A 16,375-nucleotide genomic window follows, 5' to 3' on the forward strand; every position below is an offset into this window, starting at 1 on the left:
GTACATCTCCCAGCTTGCCTTGCAGCCGCAAAATCATGTAAATAGTTCATGTCAATGTTTAATTTATTTGTTAATGTGATTTGTTTGTGTTTGTGTTATTTGTTAGTGTCTTGAAATTGTTTTGAAATGTCTTGTTTTTTTTGTCACACCTCCTCACTACAGTATTGTGCCCCCCCCCCTCCTTGTCACATTAGTAGCTGGGGCCTGCCTTGCTGGGAGCATCATCGCCAGGTGCCACAGCTCTGCACCACACAGTACAGCCCACCTTGCGTATCAGCTGTGCATTTCCTACTCTACAGGCCACCACATAGGAAGTGGTGAAAGGACAAAGCGATAAAAAAAGGACCCCAGCCAGCCCAAGAAGCAGCTCTGCACAGGGAGGCACCACCACAGCCTGAAGGCCAAGACTGAGAGACTAAAAAAAGAGCTTCTACCCTCCGGCTCTCTTCTTATACTATTTAGTAACACTTTACATTAACCTTCAAAATACCTTTATAATGCCTTCATAGAACATTCAGTGCACCGTAATAATGCATTTATAATGCATTCGTAGACCATTCATGAGCAACATGTAAGTATACCTTAACATCCTAACAGACCTGAATAGTTTTAATATACATTAATAAAAAGCATTATATAATTATACAATTATCACGCTTGTTGTTATCACAATGTTTGTTTATTAATGTATATTAAACCTTTTAAGGTATACTTTCACCCTGCTAGTTAATGTTTGTGAATGGTTGTGAATGAAGGTACATTGAATGTTCCACAAATGAATTATAAAGGATTTATGAGGGTGCAGTTAATGGAAAGTGTTCCCTACTATTTTGTGTTTCTCTGGTTTACGTATTTCCTTTCAAGCACAATTCTCGAAGCACGTGGAAGAGCATCTCATTACTCAGATGTACAGAGTGTGCTTGTGTATGTGACAAAAAGGAGGTGAACAGCTGTATGTTACAGTGGGTAAATTGATTTATCTAGGAAATGGGTCATATTTCTTCACAGCTACACAAAGGCCACATAGATTTGTATTCCATCCTAGACGTAAAACCAAAACCTAAAGTTTGGCTATTTATACTGGCCCTCCATTTAACATAGCAATGCATTTATGGAACTTAAGCTGCAGTATTACTACAAGGATAAATACACAGTACCAAAATACATTTTTTACCTCTACTTGGCAAATCCTTCATGTGTGAGAAGTACACGAGGCTACAACAGTCTAAAAAGTTATGATAGACAGAGGGCGGTCATGGAGGAGCCCAGCATCTTTGATAGCAGAAGCAAACTCTATCCTTCACGCTTAAGTCCACACGATCCAAAAAGACACAATTTAGCTTGACAGCAATCTCTCCCAGATGGGACCTTGATGGAGAATATAAACCTTCTTTTGAATTCAGTGATGGTTTATCATGCATGTTGTCTTTAATGAGCAGCTTGCAAGGCTCCATTGCACTCCGATCAGCTTCTGCGTTTCTTAGGAATGAGTGGTGGAGGAGCCTGATCCAAAACTGAGTTCTGCTCAGGCTGTTGAGAAAGAAAACAGTAGGATGTTAGTGTAAGTAAGTAAGTAAGTAAGTAAGTAAGTAAGTAAACTTTATTGTCATTCACACCATACAACAGTACAACAACGGATGCTGTTTATGGAGTTTGACAACCTGCTATAACTGATGTAGCTGATAGGCAAGGGGTTAAGCATATTTTTCCTGTATTAATTAAAAAGGTATATATGAGATAGATACAGAGTACACAGAAAGACTTGGGACACTTGCTTAATTTAATTTTAATGTAATAAGGTGCAGATTTACTGATTTTATAACAGATGTCCATTGACAAGCAATGTTTATTATATGTGCACAAATCTTCCACACAGACATTTAATTTTTATGTGTCATATTTTTTAACTGACTTATTCATTTAAGTTCTTGTCACTTTGCTAATTAATTGCAATTGTAGTCATTGACTCCCAAACAAATGTTTGGTGTTCTATGCTATTACAAAGGTGTTTCTAATTGCGGTTTTTCTGAATTGCTAACACACTAAACCCAGGGACAGATTATGGGTTGTGTGGCCCCCTGGGCAAAACGTTCGCGAGGGCCCCCCCCCCCCCCCACCACCACCACCACCACCAGCACCACCACCACAACCACCACAATTCACACTTGGCAGCCAAACGCCCTCCCTATAGGGTCAGGGGCCCTTGTAGGCAGAGGATCAAAGAATGTAGGCCCTCTAAAATAGACAAACGAAAATACATTGTTGATAAGCGTTACAAATTATTTTGGGCTAGGGGCCCCATGGGCCCCCTGCACTCCAAGGGCCCCTGGGCAGCAGCCCCGCTGGCCCGGTCCGTAATCCGTCCCTGACTAAACCTCATTCTTGGAAGAAAACTGCCAATTGCCAAAACTCATTTATCGAATCAGTCACTCATTTGGCAAAACTTGAATTAGTTAACTCAACAATCAGAATCTAGAGACTATATAGATCCCAGATTTACAACTGTTCAACAACAATGGAAGCAGCAAAAAGAGGAAGAGGTGGAGGAAGAATGATTGAGAATAGATATGCAATCAACATAGCACACACTCTGCATATGTAATCCAGAAGTCATATGAAATATATTATAAATATTACTTTTATGGCACATGCATTCTAGACATCTAGAATCTTGCAAAATATCAAATAGAAAGAAAAAGGATACTGACAAATATCCATATTACTTTTGTTTTATCAAAGGATTGTAAGACAAGACCAACAAGGTGGAAGAAATCGAATGTTTAGTGAGGAACAGGAAGCAGCGATTATAAATTTGGTGTTAGCAAATAATGAAATAAGGCTAAGAAATTCAAAGCCACATCATAAATGATCGTACAATTTTTAGCCACATCAGGCAAGTCAGCCTGAGCACCCTAGCCTGTGTACTTCAACGACACCAAGTAAACATGAAGCAATCTTACAGGGTGCCCTTTCAGAGAAATGCAGAAAGAACCAAAGATCTGAGGCACGAGCATGTGACAGTAAGTACATACTAAGTAGTATGACTGTTGACTGATTTCACAATACTAAAGTATGCCATGTTGACCTTTTTTTCTGTTAGAGAGTGCTGGAAATGGATGCGGATACAATCTCCCATGAGTTTACCTCCATGAATGAGGCTGGCTTCAACCTCACCAAAACCAGGAGAAGGAGAAGAAACGTTATTGGTCACAGAGCTTGGCCTACGTGGGTGAAACATTACAATGTGTGCTGCCATCACAATTAATGGAGATCACCGCCACCATGCCAATCTTGGTCCTTACAACACAGACCTCATCATCTTGTTCCTGGACAGGTTACATGACATAGTGATCCAGGGAGACCGTGTGAATGATGAAGGGCAGCACAGATAAGTTGTACATGTAGTATGGGACAATGCAAGTTTCCATTGTGCTGCCCTGGTACAAAATTGGTTTGTGGCCAATCCACTGTTTACTCTCCTTTACCTTCCCCCATACTCTCCATTCCTTAACCCAATGGAAGAGTTTTTCTCGGCATGGCGGTGGAAGGTCTATGACCGTCAACCACATGTCCTTGAAAGCCTTCTTCAGGCAATGAAGGAGGTATGTGAGGACATTGTTGTCGGAGCTGGATTAGACACTCCGGGCGCTTTTCCCCTCGCTATATAACAACGGAAGACATTTTTTGTGATGTAGATGAGGTGCTGTGGCCACACCCAGCTAGAAGACATGACTGTCTCACAACTGCTTTTGCTCAATTGAAAGTGTCACTATACAAATCAAAGTCAAAGTAAACTTTATTGTCATCTCTGCTATATACTGTACAGGTACATAGAGAGACGAGATGACGTGGCTCCAGTTTTTTTCAGTGCAGACGAGAGAAAGACATGTAACAAATAGTACAAATGTACTTTTTAAAGAATCTCTATCTTCAGGAAAGCAGAAATTGCGCCTTAGTGGGGATTGAATAATTTTGTATGAACTGTATTTGTGGGAAACTTGATGAGCAGCTCCAACATACGGTCACATCACATAACATGCTTTTCCACTGAGAGCCACAAGGCATGTATTTCCCTGTGAGGCGCATCTAGGCTAATTTGATAAGTAATGCGAAGACTACTGATGGTAAATGGTGGGAAATCAGGCTAGAAGACAACCTAGGCTACCTGAGGAGGTCTGTTTTGCATGTGCAACTGAAGAGCCATACCTGCTGCAACTGGAAAGTCAAGGTCTTGTAGTCCTCCTCAGAGTGGCAGGACACCAGCAGAGGCATCATGAACTCACCTAGGAAGAAGGAGGAATATTTCCCAAAGAACACTGCACACTCCAGCAAGGTCATTTTAGACAGCCTTGAGACATTTATAAAACTAGTTGACTAGTTTATAACAGGAAGAACAACAGTCACACATGTAACTACCCAACTGTAACATTAAGTTTAAGCTGAGTTTATTTATTATAACAATTATAAAAAGATAAAGTTAATCACATAATTATTTGTATTTGTTTTGCTTGTTTTAGTTCCTGCCCTTGTATTAGTTTTTAGGGGAGTTAATTGGGGGAGGTACAGGGGGGAAGCAGAAGGGCTGGGTACATGACTCGAGTTGTCCGGTGGTTGGTTGCTAGGGTGAATTGATAAAGAAGTTCAGCTAATGGTGACTGGAGTTATTCTCTGCTACCCATAGCCAATATTATCAGTGACACTACTAAGGGGAAAACACAAAAAGACATGGTAACATGGTCTACCTGTCAACTCAAACTGTAGCCTTCCGGGTAAAGCTGACCTTTCAAGGGCTTTGATGGTCTTACGTGGGAGCCTGCCCTGAAACAGGTAAATAATCATTGGGTCAGTATTTATTTAAGCACATAATTTCAAAAGGATCTACACATTAAACCTAGGTACTGCTGGAAACACCCTGCCTCTGTAAGAACAGAGGAGTCGTGCACGCAGAGAAGCCTTTCTGCGACACCGCTGTTGTGCTGAGCTGCTATTTTTGCACTTGTGGCCTTCCTGTTACTTTTCTCCTCTGACTTCTCCCATTAACTAGGCGTTTTCACTCACAGAACTGCTACTGGCTTCATATGTTTCAGTTCGTTTACCTTTCCCTCTAACCTTTACATAGTATCGTGTAAAACTCCCAAGGAATTATATACTTTAAACTAAAAAGCAGGGCACAACACCTATGAGCATCAATTGGTCTTGAATATCCAGCATTTTTTTTTTAAATGAGACGATTACCCACAATCCTGCAGCAAAAGAGAGAGAGAAGAACCATTGGCTCAGCTGTGATTACATGACGCTAGGCAGACAAAGCCTATACGTAATACTCGTACTGCAAGACCTCGCTCGTTTATCAAGTTAAAATGTATTAAAAAAATGTTGCTCATTTTGCAAAACACTTGCAAACCAAATTACTTGCAATCTGAGGTTTGACTGTACAGATGTTTTATGGGTTCCCCTGAAATAAAGGAAGCTGATTATGAGAAAGACCTCGTGTGTATGTTGATGCTTCCATGTCCCACTCTCACCAGTGTAAGGAAGCAATTAAAAAGCCCAATAGGATGTTGGGTTACATCTCTAGGTGTGTGGAGTTTAAGTCAAGCTAAGATTATACAATTCCTTGGTTAGACCCCATCTAGAATGTTGTGTGCAGGTTTGGTCACCTTACCTTAAAAAGGACATTACTGTTCAATGTAGGGTTAAAAGAATGATTCCTCGTCTTAGAGGAATGTCTTATGAGGAGAGGTTAGCTGAGCTGAATCTGTTTAGCCTCGAGCAAAGGAGACTAAGGGAGGACATGATCCAAGTATATAAGATTCTAACAGGTCTGGATGCTGCTTAGCCAAATAGTTACTTAAAAATTTGTTTAAATACTAGAACTCGTGGCCATAGGTGGAAATTAGCGGGAGAACCTTTTTCAGTTGAATTTGAGGAAGCACTTCTTTACACAGTGTGTAGTTAGACTATGGCATAGTCTTCCTGTTAGTTTAGTGCAAGTTAAAACCTTGGGTTCCTTTAAATCAGTGCTAGTTATGATTTTAACCATTCTGAGCTATTACAGTAGTTGAAATCTTCCCAAATGAGCTTGATGGGCCGAATGGCCTCCTCTCGTTTGTAGATTTCTTATGTTCTTAAAATATGCAGATGCACACTCACAATTCTATAATTAAATTGCAAGAAAAAGTATAATTCTGGATGATACTCCACCTCATATTTCACTTGAATGCGGCGACTGTCCAGAGAGAGCAGGAGAAGGTCTTCTGGAAAGAGCAGCAGCAGGCGTTCCTGGGGCTCCTGAAATATACACATGCATCCTGACAGTTATTCAAATGAATTGTTAACATACTTTGAAGTCATAGACTAAGTGCAGTTACACGTTAAAATATTTACACCAGGAGCACGTGCACAATTCTTGTTCATGCATGCAGATTTTAACATCAGAAATGTGCTAGTTGAAGTGGTCCATGGTTATAGATCAAAAAATGTTTTTTTTAATAATATTTAGGTAATTTGCAGACTTATCCGTAAATAGAATTTAAGCATACAAAGTGGGTCGTGTATCATTGTCTTAAATAATATTAGTATTCAAGTCAGGACACGTTGAATTAGAAACTTGCTTTCTTTCAAATAATCAAGTCAAATGGAGGCAACAGACACCAAGAGACAACACTGCATCCAGTCACTTATAATACCGTGTTTTTGACGTACAGGTGGGATCACCACTGCTCTATACCTGCCCTGCACATTTATACATTCAGTCCCGTTGCTCACCTGCCACTGTGCATTTACAACATGGACCAGGGAGAGGTAGCCCATTGGACCCAAGTGCTGGATGGGTGTGCCCTCCCACTGCCAGATAGGGGCCTGCAACAGGTACCTCTTAAGTTCCTCCTTCTTCCACGTTTTATCACATGGGACCTCATCCAGGTGGCAGGGTGATAGAAAGCAAAACATATAATGTTAGATAACAGCCAAGCCTAAGATAATACATGCAGTACTATACTATAGTACATATACTATAGGTGAAATAAACTGTATATAAATAAATAAATAAGGTTAATGATGATGATTTTCTAGTTTTTACCATTCATACATCCATCCATCCATTACCCAAACCGCTTGTCCTACTGGGTCCGGAGCCTATCCTGGAAGCAATGGGCACGAGGCAGGGAACAACCCAGGATGGGGGGTCAGCCCATCACAGGGCACACTCACACACCAGTCACTCACGCATGCACACCTATGGGCAATTTAGCAACTCCAAATAACCTCAGCATGTCTTTGGACTGTGGGGGGAAACCGGAGTACCCGGAGGAAACCCCACGACGACATGTGGAGAACATGCAAACTCCACACACATGTAACCCAGGCGGAGACTCGAACCCGGGTCCCAGAGGTGCGAGGCAACAGTGCTAACCACTGCACCACCATGCTAGTTTTTACCAGCTTACAAATTGATCTGTATAATAGTCCTGTTGCTAACCGTGTTTCATTTATTTAGGTCATTATGTTCCCTTTGTAATACATGAAAGTTAAATGTTAATGTAAAAATTGTGAACATGTAAATTTTCTGCTGTTCGTAATGATGAAACTCATAGTAGTTGTGAGTCACTGGCAGTACTAGCCTAAAAGTGGTTTTTCAGAAGCTCTGTCACAGCACTCGAGTACTTAATCTTAGACAGACAGCTAGCTCTCCTATTTTGGGCTGTACTTTGTACCCAGTGTAACACAATGTATTAAGGCATTCATGCACCAAGAAAACATGTGTCTAGTGGCCATAGAATAATGCTGATTATATTGGATTATATTGGATTTTCTTTTAATCAAAGGCTTCTAATGATATTTGAAAAGAAAGCGTGACATGTTACATCTGTTGCAAAGTTGTTCCACACTAAAGTAAACATTAACTCGAGATCTATGATGATGGAGCAAGTTTGCAGCTTTATTTTTTGTGTTATGTAGTGTACAATAAAAACTGCATATGCTTTTAAGCCTATAAACTGGGAGTGTTTAAACACAAAGACAAACAAGGAGGGGAAATATAGAAAAATGGGGAAAATGCTGCTTCTGCCTTTTGAGTGATTTTAATTATACATCTTGGTAGGATAAGAATAGTCTCAGTGGAACTGAAAAAAGTCATTTTTGGAAACACACTAGTCACGCAGTCATCGTCATACTGAATTTCCATTGAAGGATATCCAAAGGGAAGTCATATATATAGTTAGAACATGAACTGCATTTTTGACTTTGTATAAACAATAATTGCAGAAAGATGCAGGTCTGTTCAGTAACTGAACAGGAACTGATAAAGCAGTGGAGTTTCTGTACCAGGTAGGACAGGGCGCTGTGAGAGGGGCTCAGCTGCAGACTGAGGGCTCGCTTCCTCCTCTCTTCAATGTTTTCCAGCCACACTGCTCTGTCTGTGCTTTTATCACAGATAAAGATTCTAGCCTCCACCATTGATCCTGAAGGGTTAGTTGGGAAGAAGCATTACTGTGGGGCTCATCATTTCCTATAAGCAGCTGAAGTGAAAAAAACCACAGCATTTACTCAGAATTAGGTAAATTCTATAAGAAACAGATGCACATGATAGGAAGGCTTATGATAATGATTCATCCCTGGCATAATGTCATCAGGATTATTCAAGCCAAGAGAGGTATTCTGACTATTCAGATAAATAAATCCAGGTGACAGTTTACTGTAAACATTAAAATGCAGTGACATAAAAGCTGAGCTACATTCCCGTCCATATTTTTTGTTGCTATCAAAGCAGGATTTCACCCAATATCATTGAAACGACCTTCGATTCTAAACAGTTAACTAAGCTTACATTTGCATTAACCTCTTTGGCAGGCATGTTTGTTCAGTGTGACAAGTCTATTCTTACATGTGTGCAGAAAAGCAGTAAAGATGTAAAGATGCGTCAGTGTTACTTGATGATTTGACTACAGACACTGTTAGCAAATTACGATAATGGGAAAGAAGGGAGATTTCATCTGGTACCATTAAGGCTATAAGGAATGATTGAACTAGCATTTGTTGGGAATCTGTTCAGTTGTTTTCATGTGGGAAGGTACCATTCCCTCTTTGGCTCCTCACACTCTAGGTCGTCACCCTTTGTAGACTTCACACACATAAATTCACTCACAACACCTACAGTACACAAAGCACATGGGGTGGTTTTAATGGAGTATTTAGTGTGGTAAATAGTTGTCCTTATTCTGTATTTAAATAACATTACAATACCTAGTGTATGTCTACAATGTACTACATTAATTATTTTGCTGTTCAGTAAATCATTTTACTGAAACCAAGTTGGTGAGAGACTTTGCAAGTAAATATCTTGTACAGTACATGTCCTGAACATAAATCAAATTATTCTGAATATTTACCACTTCAGTCCATGAAAATTTGATGCAAAAATCATTAATTTCTTAGTGTGTATGGTACTCATTTGTTTTGCCATGATACAGAAAATCCAGACAATTACCATTGATCTCAAAGGCATCTTTCATCTTACTGTCCGGAGGAAGAGCTTGTGCCGATGTTCCAGAGAGAGGGAGAATGCCCTGCAGGAAACCACAGGAAGGTGGCCATTCAGCTGATGAATTCACACAGATGCACAGCTACTAATCAGAATTGGCCGATTACTGGTCACTGAGCGCCAATCACAGGGTAAAACTCATACTTACTACAAAAAAGGGTCAGAATTTGGCTCTTGGTGACACATGTATGTTTTTCCAAGAAACAAAGGTAGATTTTTTTTTAAAGAAATATCAACATCTCTGCATTTTCTGGAAAGAGTTATTCCTCTTCTCAACCCAAATTTGCACAGCTGTTGTGAAGAACTGCTCACTCTCCACACCCGTACCCAGAGCACATAGATGATCTCAGGCTCTCATATTTCTCTCCTTGGTGAACACCCAGCGTGGTTCTAATGAAGTTTGTGGTATTGAATGCTTTCGCAGATGAACCTCCACAAGCAACTTCTCTTTCATATATGCTGCAAATTGCAAATCTTTCATCTTTAATAGATATCTGCCAGACCAGAGGCAACACCAGTGCCGTGTTTGAAATGTCATGCACATATTTTAAGTCATCGTACGTTGGTCAAGTTAAAGGCCGCCGATCAAGTAATCGAGACTGAACATTGACCGATTTAATCTCTAATGAGAACCAATCAGAATAAAGCCTACCTCGTAAATGAAGGCCTGCTTTCTATCATCAATCGCTAATATCAGCAAATGGAAAGAAAACAAAACCAGATATCGCTTAGTCATCTCCTAGAAAGACACAAACAAAAAGCAATTTAGCTCATAAAAAATCAAAGGGAAAGCATAAACATCATTAAATTACTTTTAGTGTTAGTTTGCATGCTAATACTCAATTTTCAATATACAGTGTTAAATACATAATATGTATATAACAGTAATAGGCTCGGTACTACACAGTACTACTATGTATAAAACATATTTTCAGTACAATGAGTGCATTGGTACATCCACCTTTCGATGCAGGCTACCTGGGTGTGGTGATTGTGGAGGTACACGACAGAAGACCAAACAATTTCCCCATAGGCGGGAGCTGACTGGCCCTCCCAGGAAGAAATAGGTTTTGAATAAACCAACTGGTGCAACTCCTGTCTGCTTCTGCCCCACAGGATGGCCTAGAGTGCATGCAGTACATGTATAAATAGGCACATGCATACAGTAGCACATAAAAAAGTGACACATTTGCCCATGGCTGTTTTGGCACCCTTGTTAGTTGCCCATTTCATTAGTGTTTATTTCAATGGGACCACCAACGTGCTGTCACCCCCATCCTGCTTAAAACAACGAGGCTCAGCTGTTACACAGTGGAATATAATATCACAAGCATCTCTTAGACAAACCAGTAATACCAGTTAGGTAAATACCTGTGAACTGGGACCTTCTGTTGACACTAAAGTGACAGAAGAATGTGTATCCTGCAATTAGAAAAAACAAAATAAATCTCAAATTAAAGTTGTTTGATGATGCAGTGTTATCAGAATTAGGATCATTCATTTATCACCCAGTAATTTTATATACAAGGAATTTACTTTGAGGTGTCATGCAAAGCAATTAAAGACAATCAACATGTGGACATAAATAAAATAAACAAGAGGAATAAAAAAAAGGTTAATTATTAAAAGTTTGGTATTTATTAATTATGCCAGACATGGTGAATGTAAGTAGCCCTTTAATACAGCTCTGGAAAAAAAATAAGAGACCACAGCAAAGTGTTTTGTTTCACTCATTTCTCAGCTTATGTGTGTGCATCTGTCTGTTTTTTTTATTTTGCCAAACTGCAGCCTGGATCTTCTCTGTTTCTCCTTAATGAAGAGCTGCTTCCTTGCTTTATGGGACTTCAGTCCTGCTTCTAGGAGCCTGATACAAACTATCCTAGCAGTGCATTTCACACCTGCACTTAATGTTTCCCATTCCTGCTGAAGGTCACTCGATGTCATCCTCCAATTCATGAGAAACTGTTGGATAAGTTGACTGTCATCTCTGGTGTTATAAAGTCGCTTCCTCCCTTTACCTGGCTGGTTCCTGGTCGTTCCCAGTGTCTCCTGCTTCAACTAATTCTTGTGTCCTGCTGTCTTACAAATTTTGAACCCAGAAACATTCTACTGCTCAGTGTAGCTCCTGCCAGCAGAACCACAATTAAACCAGGATTTAAAAATGCAGATTTGTTTAAAAATAAAGTCGTCTCTTAATTTTTTCCATAGCTGTATAACACAATTTGAGATTTAAAAATAACTGCCATAACATTTATTTTGTACATAACAAATCTGGGCATCCTTAGATGCTTTCATTATTAAGATGTGAAATGGAAAGTTTAAATAGTAATTCATGCAAAATTTTGCCAGTGTTTATTGCTAAATTATTTGGTAACAGTTTACTTGAGGGGGCACAAGTAACGTAGTAGTACATTCTTACTTAATGTATTAATTACCCAGATGCTAAGTGTTAGTTATGTACTGATCCCATGTTCCTTCATCATTAATCAATTATAACAATTCATGTATTTCATGCAGTTACTATATTTGTTTGTGATTTGTACTTCAGTAGCAACTGAGTGGGGGTGGCATGGTAGTGCAGTGGTTAGCACTGTTGCCTCACAACTCTGGGTTCGAGTCTCCGCCTGGGTTGCATATCTGTGGAGTTTGCATGTTCTCCCCATGTCGTCGTGGGGTTTTCTCCGGTTTCCCCCCACAGTCCAAAAACATACTGAGGCTAATTGGACTTGCTAAATTGCCCATGCGTGTGAGACTGAATGGTGTGTGAGTGAGCCCTGCGATGGGCTGACCCCCCATCCTGGGTTGTTCCCTGCTTTGTGCCCATTGCTTCTGGGATAGGCTGCAGACCCCCCCCCCTCCCCAACCCAGTAGGATAAGAGGTTTGTAAAATGGATGGATGTATGGATAGTAACTGAGTTACTTGTAAACAGCTCAAGTAAATTGTTACAATAAAATGTTGGCACATTCTCATTTTTACAACCACAATGTTGTTGGCAGTTCTAGATTTTGATGGTTGGTGTAATTTTTTACAAAATACACCAATTTATTATTAATAAATTGTTTAATCAATTTATTAAACATCATAAAGTAAGTAGACATAAAGTATTAGCCTGTATCGTGTTTATATATATATATATATATATATATATATATATATATATATATATATATATAGCCAAAGTTATTGAACTTTTTGTGTTACCATGTCAACACACACACTGACCTGTTTTAACTCAGACAGGGGCGGAGAGGGAAAGGGCATCTCACTCAGCCCCCACACCCTGAAAAAGCACAATCATTCATTAGTTAAACACATTTTTCAGTTGGACAAAGCTAAATCAGGGACGTATCACTCAGCATAACTGTGCCAGTACCTGTGACACATGTTTCTTTCATCTAAAACTTAATGAAATGCCTCAGAATCAGTGGCGGTTTCTTTGAAGCAGGTGAAGCAGTGCTTCGCGAAAAGAAGAGTGAGAAATGCGTAACATTCATATCATATAAAATATTTTCATGCCAATGAATAAATCACACCGAACATTTCAATGTGAAACAGAAAAAGTGCAGGAGTTCAAAAAATGCCTGACAAAATATTATGTAGTACAGCCCCACCCTTAGGTTGATGAAATGAACTTCCATCCATCCATTTTCCAAACCGCTTATCCTTCAGGGTCACAGGAGGTCTGGAGCTTATACTGGAAGCTATGGGCACGAGGCAGGGAACAACCCAGGATGGGGGGCCAGCCCATCGCAGGGCACACTCACACACCATTCACTCACACATGCACTCCTACGGGCAACTTAGTAACTCCAATTAGCCTCATCATGTTTTTGGACTGTGGGGGGAGACCGGAGTACCCGGAGGAAACCCCACAATGACATGGGGAGAACATGCAAACTCCACAGACTCGAACGCGGGTCCCAGAGTTGTGAGGCAACAGTGCCGACCACTGCACCACCATGTCGTGCAAAGAACTTCATTTTCTGCCTCAATAAGCTCGTAGATGATAATGTGTTTCTCATCACCTTCTATTTAGTAGTTCATTGGATAGTTATGAAATGTGATGCATTTTTACACCTATGCAGTGAAGCCTGCTTCACCTAGACCCGGTATCACAAAGCCAGATTTCTTATTTAGCGGATAAACCCAGACTAACTGAAATGCAACAGGTTAATTTAACTGAACAAAGATAAAGTCCATTTAAACAGGGGTATTCCGACTAAGCAAGAAACTCTGCTTTACGACACAGGCCCCATAATTCCCATAAAGTATGCTCATACAGTAAGTGTTCCGGACATAAAAATGAGAATGTGAGTTCGGCCATCAGGCAAGATAAAGTCACTCACATACAAAATAATGTCCAGTTCAGTAATTTATTGTTCAAAAACAACATGGCAGTGCAGTTTGTGCAATTAGGTCTCTTGGGAAACCAATCCCCCCTGCGACCCAGTAGGATAAGCAGTTTGGAAAATGGATAGATGGATAGATGGATGGGAAACTAATCTGTTTATTATACAATTAAATAACATGCTGTTTTGAACCTATATAGGATGGATCCATCTATAATTTATTGACCTCACAATCGACTCACCACCACCACAAATGAAAAATTTTATCATTGTGGATACAGTGAGATGGGGGGGGGGGTGACCTCTCTTAATAATAAGCTGAGGATTGATAGTTCGATCAGCGAAGGCCTGCAGCTCCAGGTAGCCAAACACAATGACAAGGTGAGGAAAGACCATGAGATTCTGAAAAGGTAGATTAATGCAATTTAATTCTTGGGTCGACAAGAGCTGGCATTTAGGGGACATTATGAGGGTAAGAACTCTGACAAGGGATAGGGAGTTTACAGATATGCTTTCCTGTTAGGGTGATGTTCTTCCTGTTCTTAGTGTGTTTGTTTTGCATAACAGTAAAACAGTAGTGTAACACTGCGTAGCATATTCCTATTATAATCAAATCACTCTATTATTTTATTTGTATTCCGATTGTGACTATATTTCAAAAAAGGGTGCATCTGTTCAAAATTGTTTTAAAAAACAATTTCTTTCAGCATCAATTTCTAAGCACCAGTTCACAGGTTAATAGTTACACAATTGAAGGCTTTGGATGCAAGGTAAATAGGGTCACATTTGACTGAAATTAGCAACCAATGGAAAATGCTTAGTATAGTGTCAACATTTTTATATTTACCATAATATTGATAGTAATGACTAATACAATGATCACAGAAAGTCTTGGGATTCTTGATAATACAGTAAAAACATCATTTCTTACTTGAAGCTATTCCATCATGTGAACCTCATCATTAGACTTTGTTTCTAAATGCAGCTACTAAGCAGACACTAATTTCTAATTAAGTAACTGACAACTTTTGAAATGATTGCTAATTTTGAGTACTCGAACTGGAACTTCTGCCCTCATGCACATACAATAAACAACAATTGTGTGAAATACCTGTTTTGACTCCATTCCCTTCAAACTACACAGCATGTTGTCTTCATTAAGATCAATTACAATTTCGCCAATGCGCTAATGCCAAGAAAGCTCCAGTATGTCATAGCAAAAAAAGGCAGGAGAGTATGGGAATTCCTACAGGCTGGAGTGCCTGACAGTCCAAAGGTTTCTGGAGGATCGAGAGCCTTACCCTGGACTGCTGATCTCCAGTAGCTCCATCTCATCAGGCCCTACTTCCGTTATTCCAACATGTCTCTGGGTCACACTGCAACAGCCCATAGCCAGCGTCCCCCTCAGCGTTTGCGCTGATGACTGATCACCATCTGCCTGCTTATTTATCCACAAGGCTTCTGCAAGGAGCCAATAAGGGACGGGGAGGAAAAGAGTGAGATCAAGATGGGTGGAGAAAAAGAGAGAGAAGCTAAACAGAGAACTGAGAGGCCTGACTTTCCACCAGCTATGAAGCAAAAAAAAAAAAAAAAAAATCTAAACTAAATAAAGAAAAAGAAGACAACAAAAAGAAAATGCAAGTGCAAGCTATGGTTGACGGGTAAAGCAAGTTTCTCTTCAGTGAAACTCACGTCTGCAGTAGAATGTGGTAACTTCCTGGTAACTTCAGTACTGGTGCGCAGCTGCAGAAACTGCCACTTCCTCTGCTACTCTGAGACTCAGACGTGTTTGATGCATGTTTTGGGTTTGTCAACAATACCACAAGAGCCAGCTACTCACAATTTAGAGCAAGGTGCACTGTTCCATCGCACCCGACCTCAATGCAAGTGTGGTGTTGGAGGACCCAGGACTCCAACATGGACTGGGACTGACAAAATGGCCAAAAGGGATAACCTGAGTGGGTGGTACCCCAAAAATAAACAAGTAAAAAAAGGCTCAAAGAGTTTGGTTGCACTTGATGAGAACCCTCAATGGCAGGATACAGTCGATGGTACATTTCTTAGGTGCAAAATGAGACTGCTGCAGTCGTTGGTCAGCAAGCAAATGATTGTGGATCCTGTTGACTATGACCCTATAGCATTCAATTTGCTTTACAGAAATAAAAGAATGCAAGAATACAGCTTAAAAAGTATAAAAAGAAAACTAAAACACACATAACAAACAACAATGTACAGATTTTGCGAACTGTAACTATGAACAGCGCTTTTGAATAAATACAATAGATTAAAGTAGCGAGAACTCAATAGAAGTGCAAGTATTCTTCAAGTATTACAAAGATAAAAGTAGTAAGCAACTGATTAATTGAAGGAAGTGTAAAATAATACAGTTTCAGCGACTAAGGGGACTGAGTCAAATTGTATAGGGTGGGGTGGGGTGAAAAAATAACAATTTCCAATAGTGCAGAAAAGTTGTCACTGAACATT

At 39.9% G+C, this 16,375-nt stretch overlaps 1 protein-coding gene across 2 annotated transcripts; it reads right to left on the minus strand.

The window, feature by feature from the left end:
- Positions 1-957: 957 nt before the first annotated feature.
- Positions 958-15,993, minus strand: LOC125712645 (uncharacterized). 2 transcript variants are annotated; one of them, XM_048982924.1, is made up of 13 exons: positions 15,584-15,993; positions 15,193-15,352; positions 12,765-12,822; positions 10,913-10,963; positions 10,520-10,663; positions 10,194-10,280; positions 9,488-9,566; positions 8,326-8,462; positions 6,769-6,915; positions 6,205-6,291; positions 4,743-4,818; positions 4,207-4,283; positions 958-1,530 (listed from the first exon to the last, which is right to left on the minus strand). In XM_048982924.1, the coding sequence occupies exons 2-13, from the start codon at positions 15,279-15,281 to the stop codon at positions 1,465-1,467; spliced, it is 1,098 nt and encodes a 365-aa protein (XP_048838881.1). In that variant the 5' UTR covers positions 15,282-15,352; positions 15,584-15,993; the 3' UTR covers positions 958-1,464. The 2 variants fall into 2 exon arrangements, with proteins under 2 accessions (XP_048838881.1, XP_048838883.1); XM_048982926.1 differs by lacking the exon at positions 15,584-15,993 and having other exon boundaries at positions 15,193-15,577.
- Between the last annotated feature and the right edge of the window lie 382 nt (positions 15,994-16,375).

Source organism: Brienomyrus brachyistius, chromosome 18, assembly GCF_023856365.1.
Source record: "Brienomyrus brachyistius isolate T26 chromosome 18, BBRACH_0.4, whole genome shotgun sequence".
Lineage (NCBI taxonomy): Eukaryota > Metazoa > Chordata > Actinopteri > Osteoglossiformes > Mormyridae > Brienomyrus > Brienomyrus brachyistius.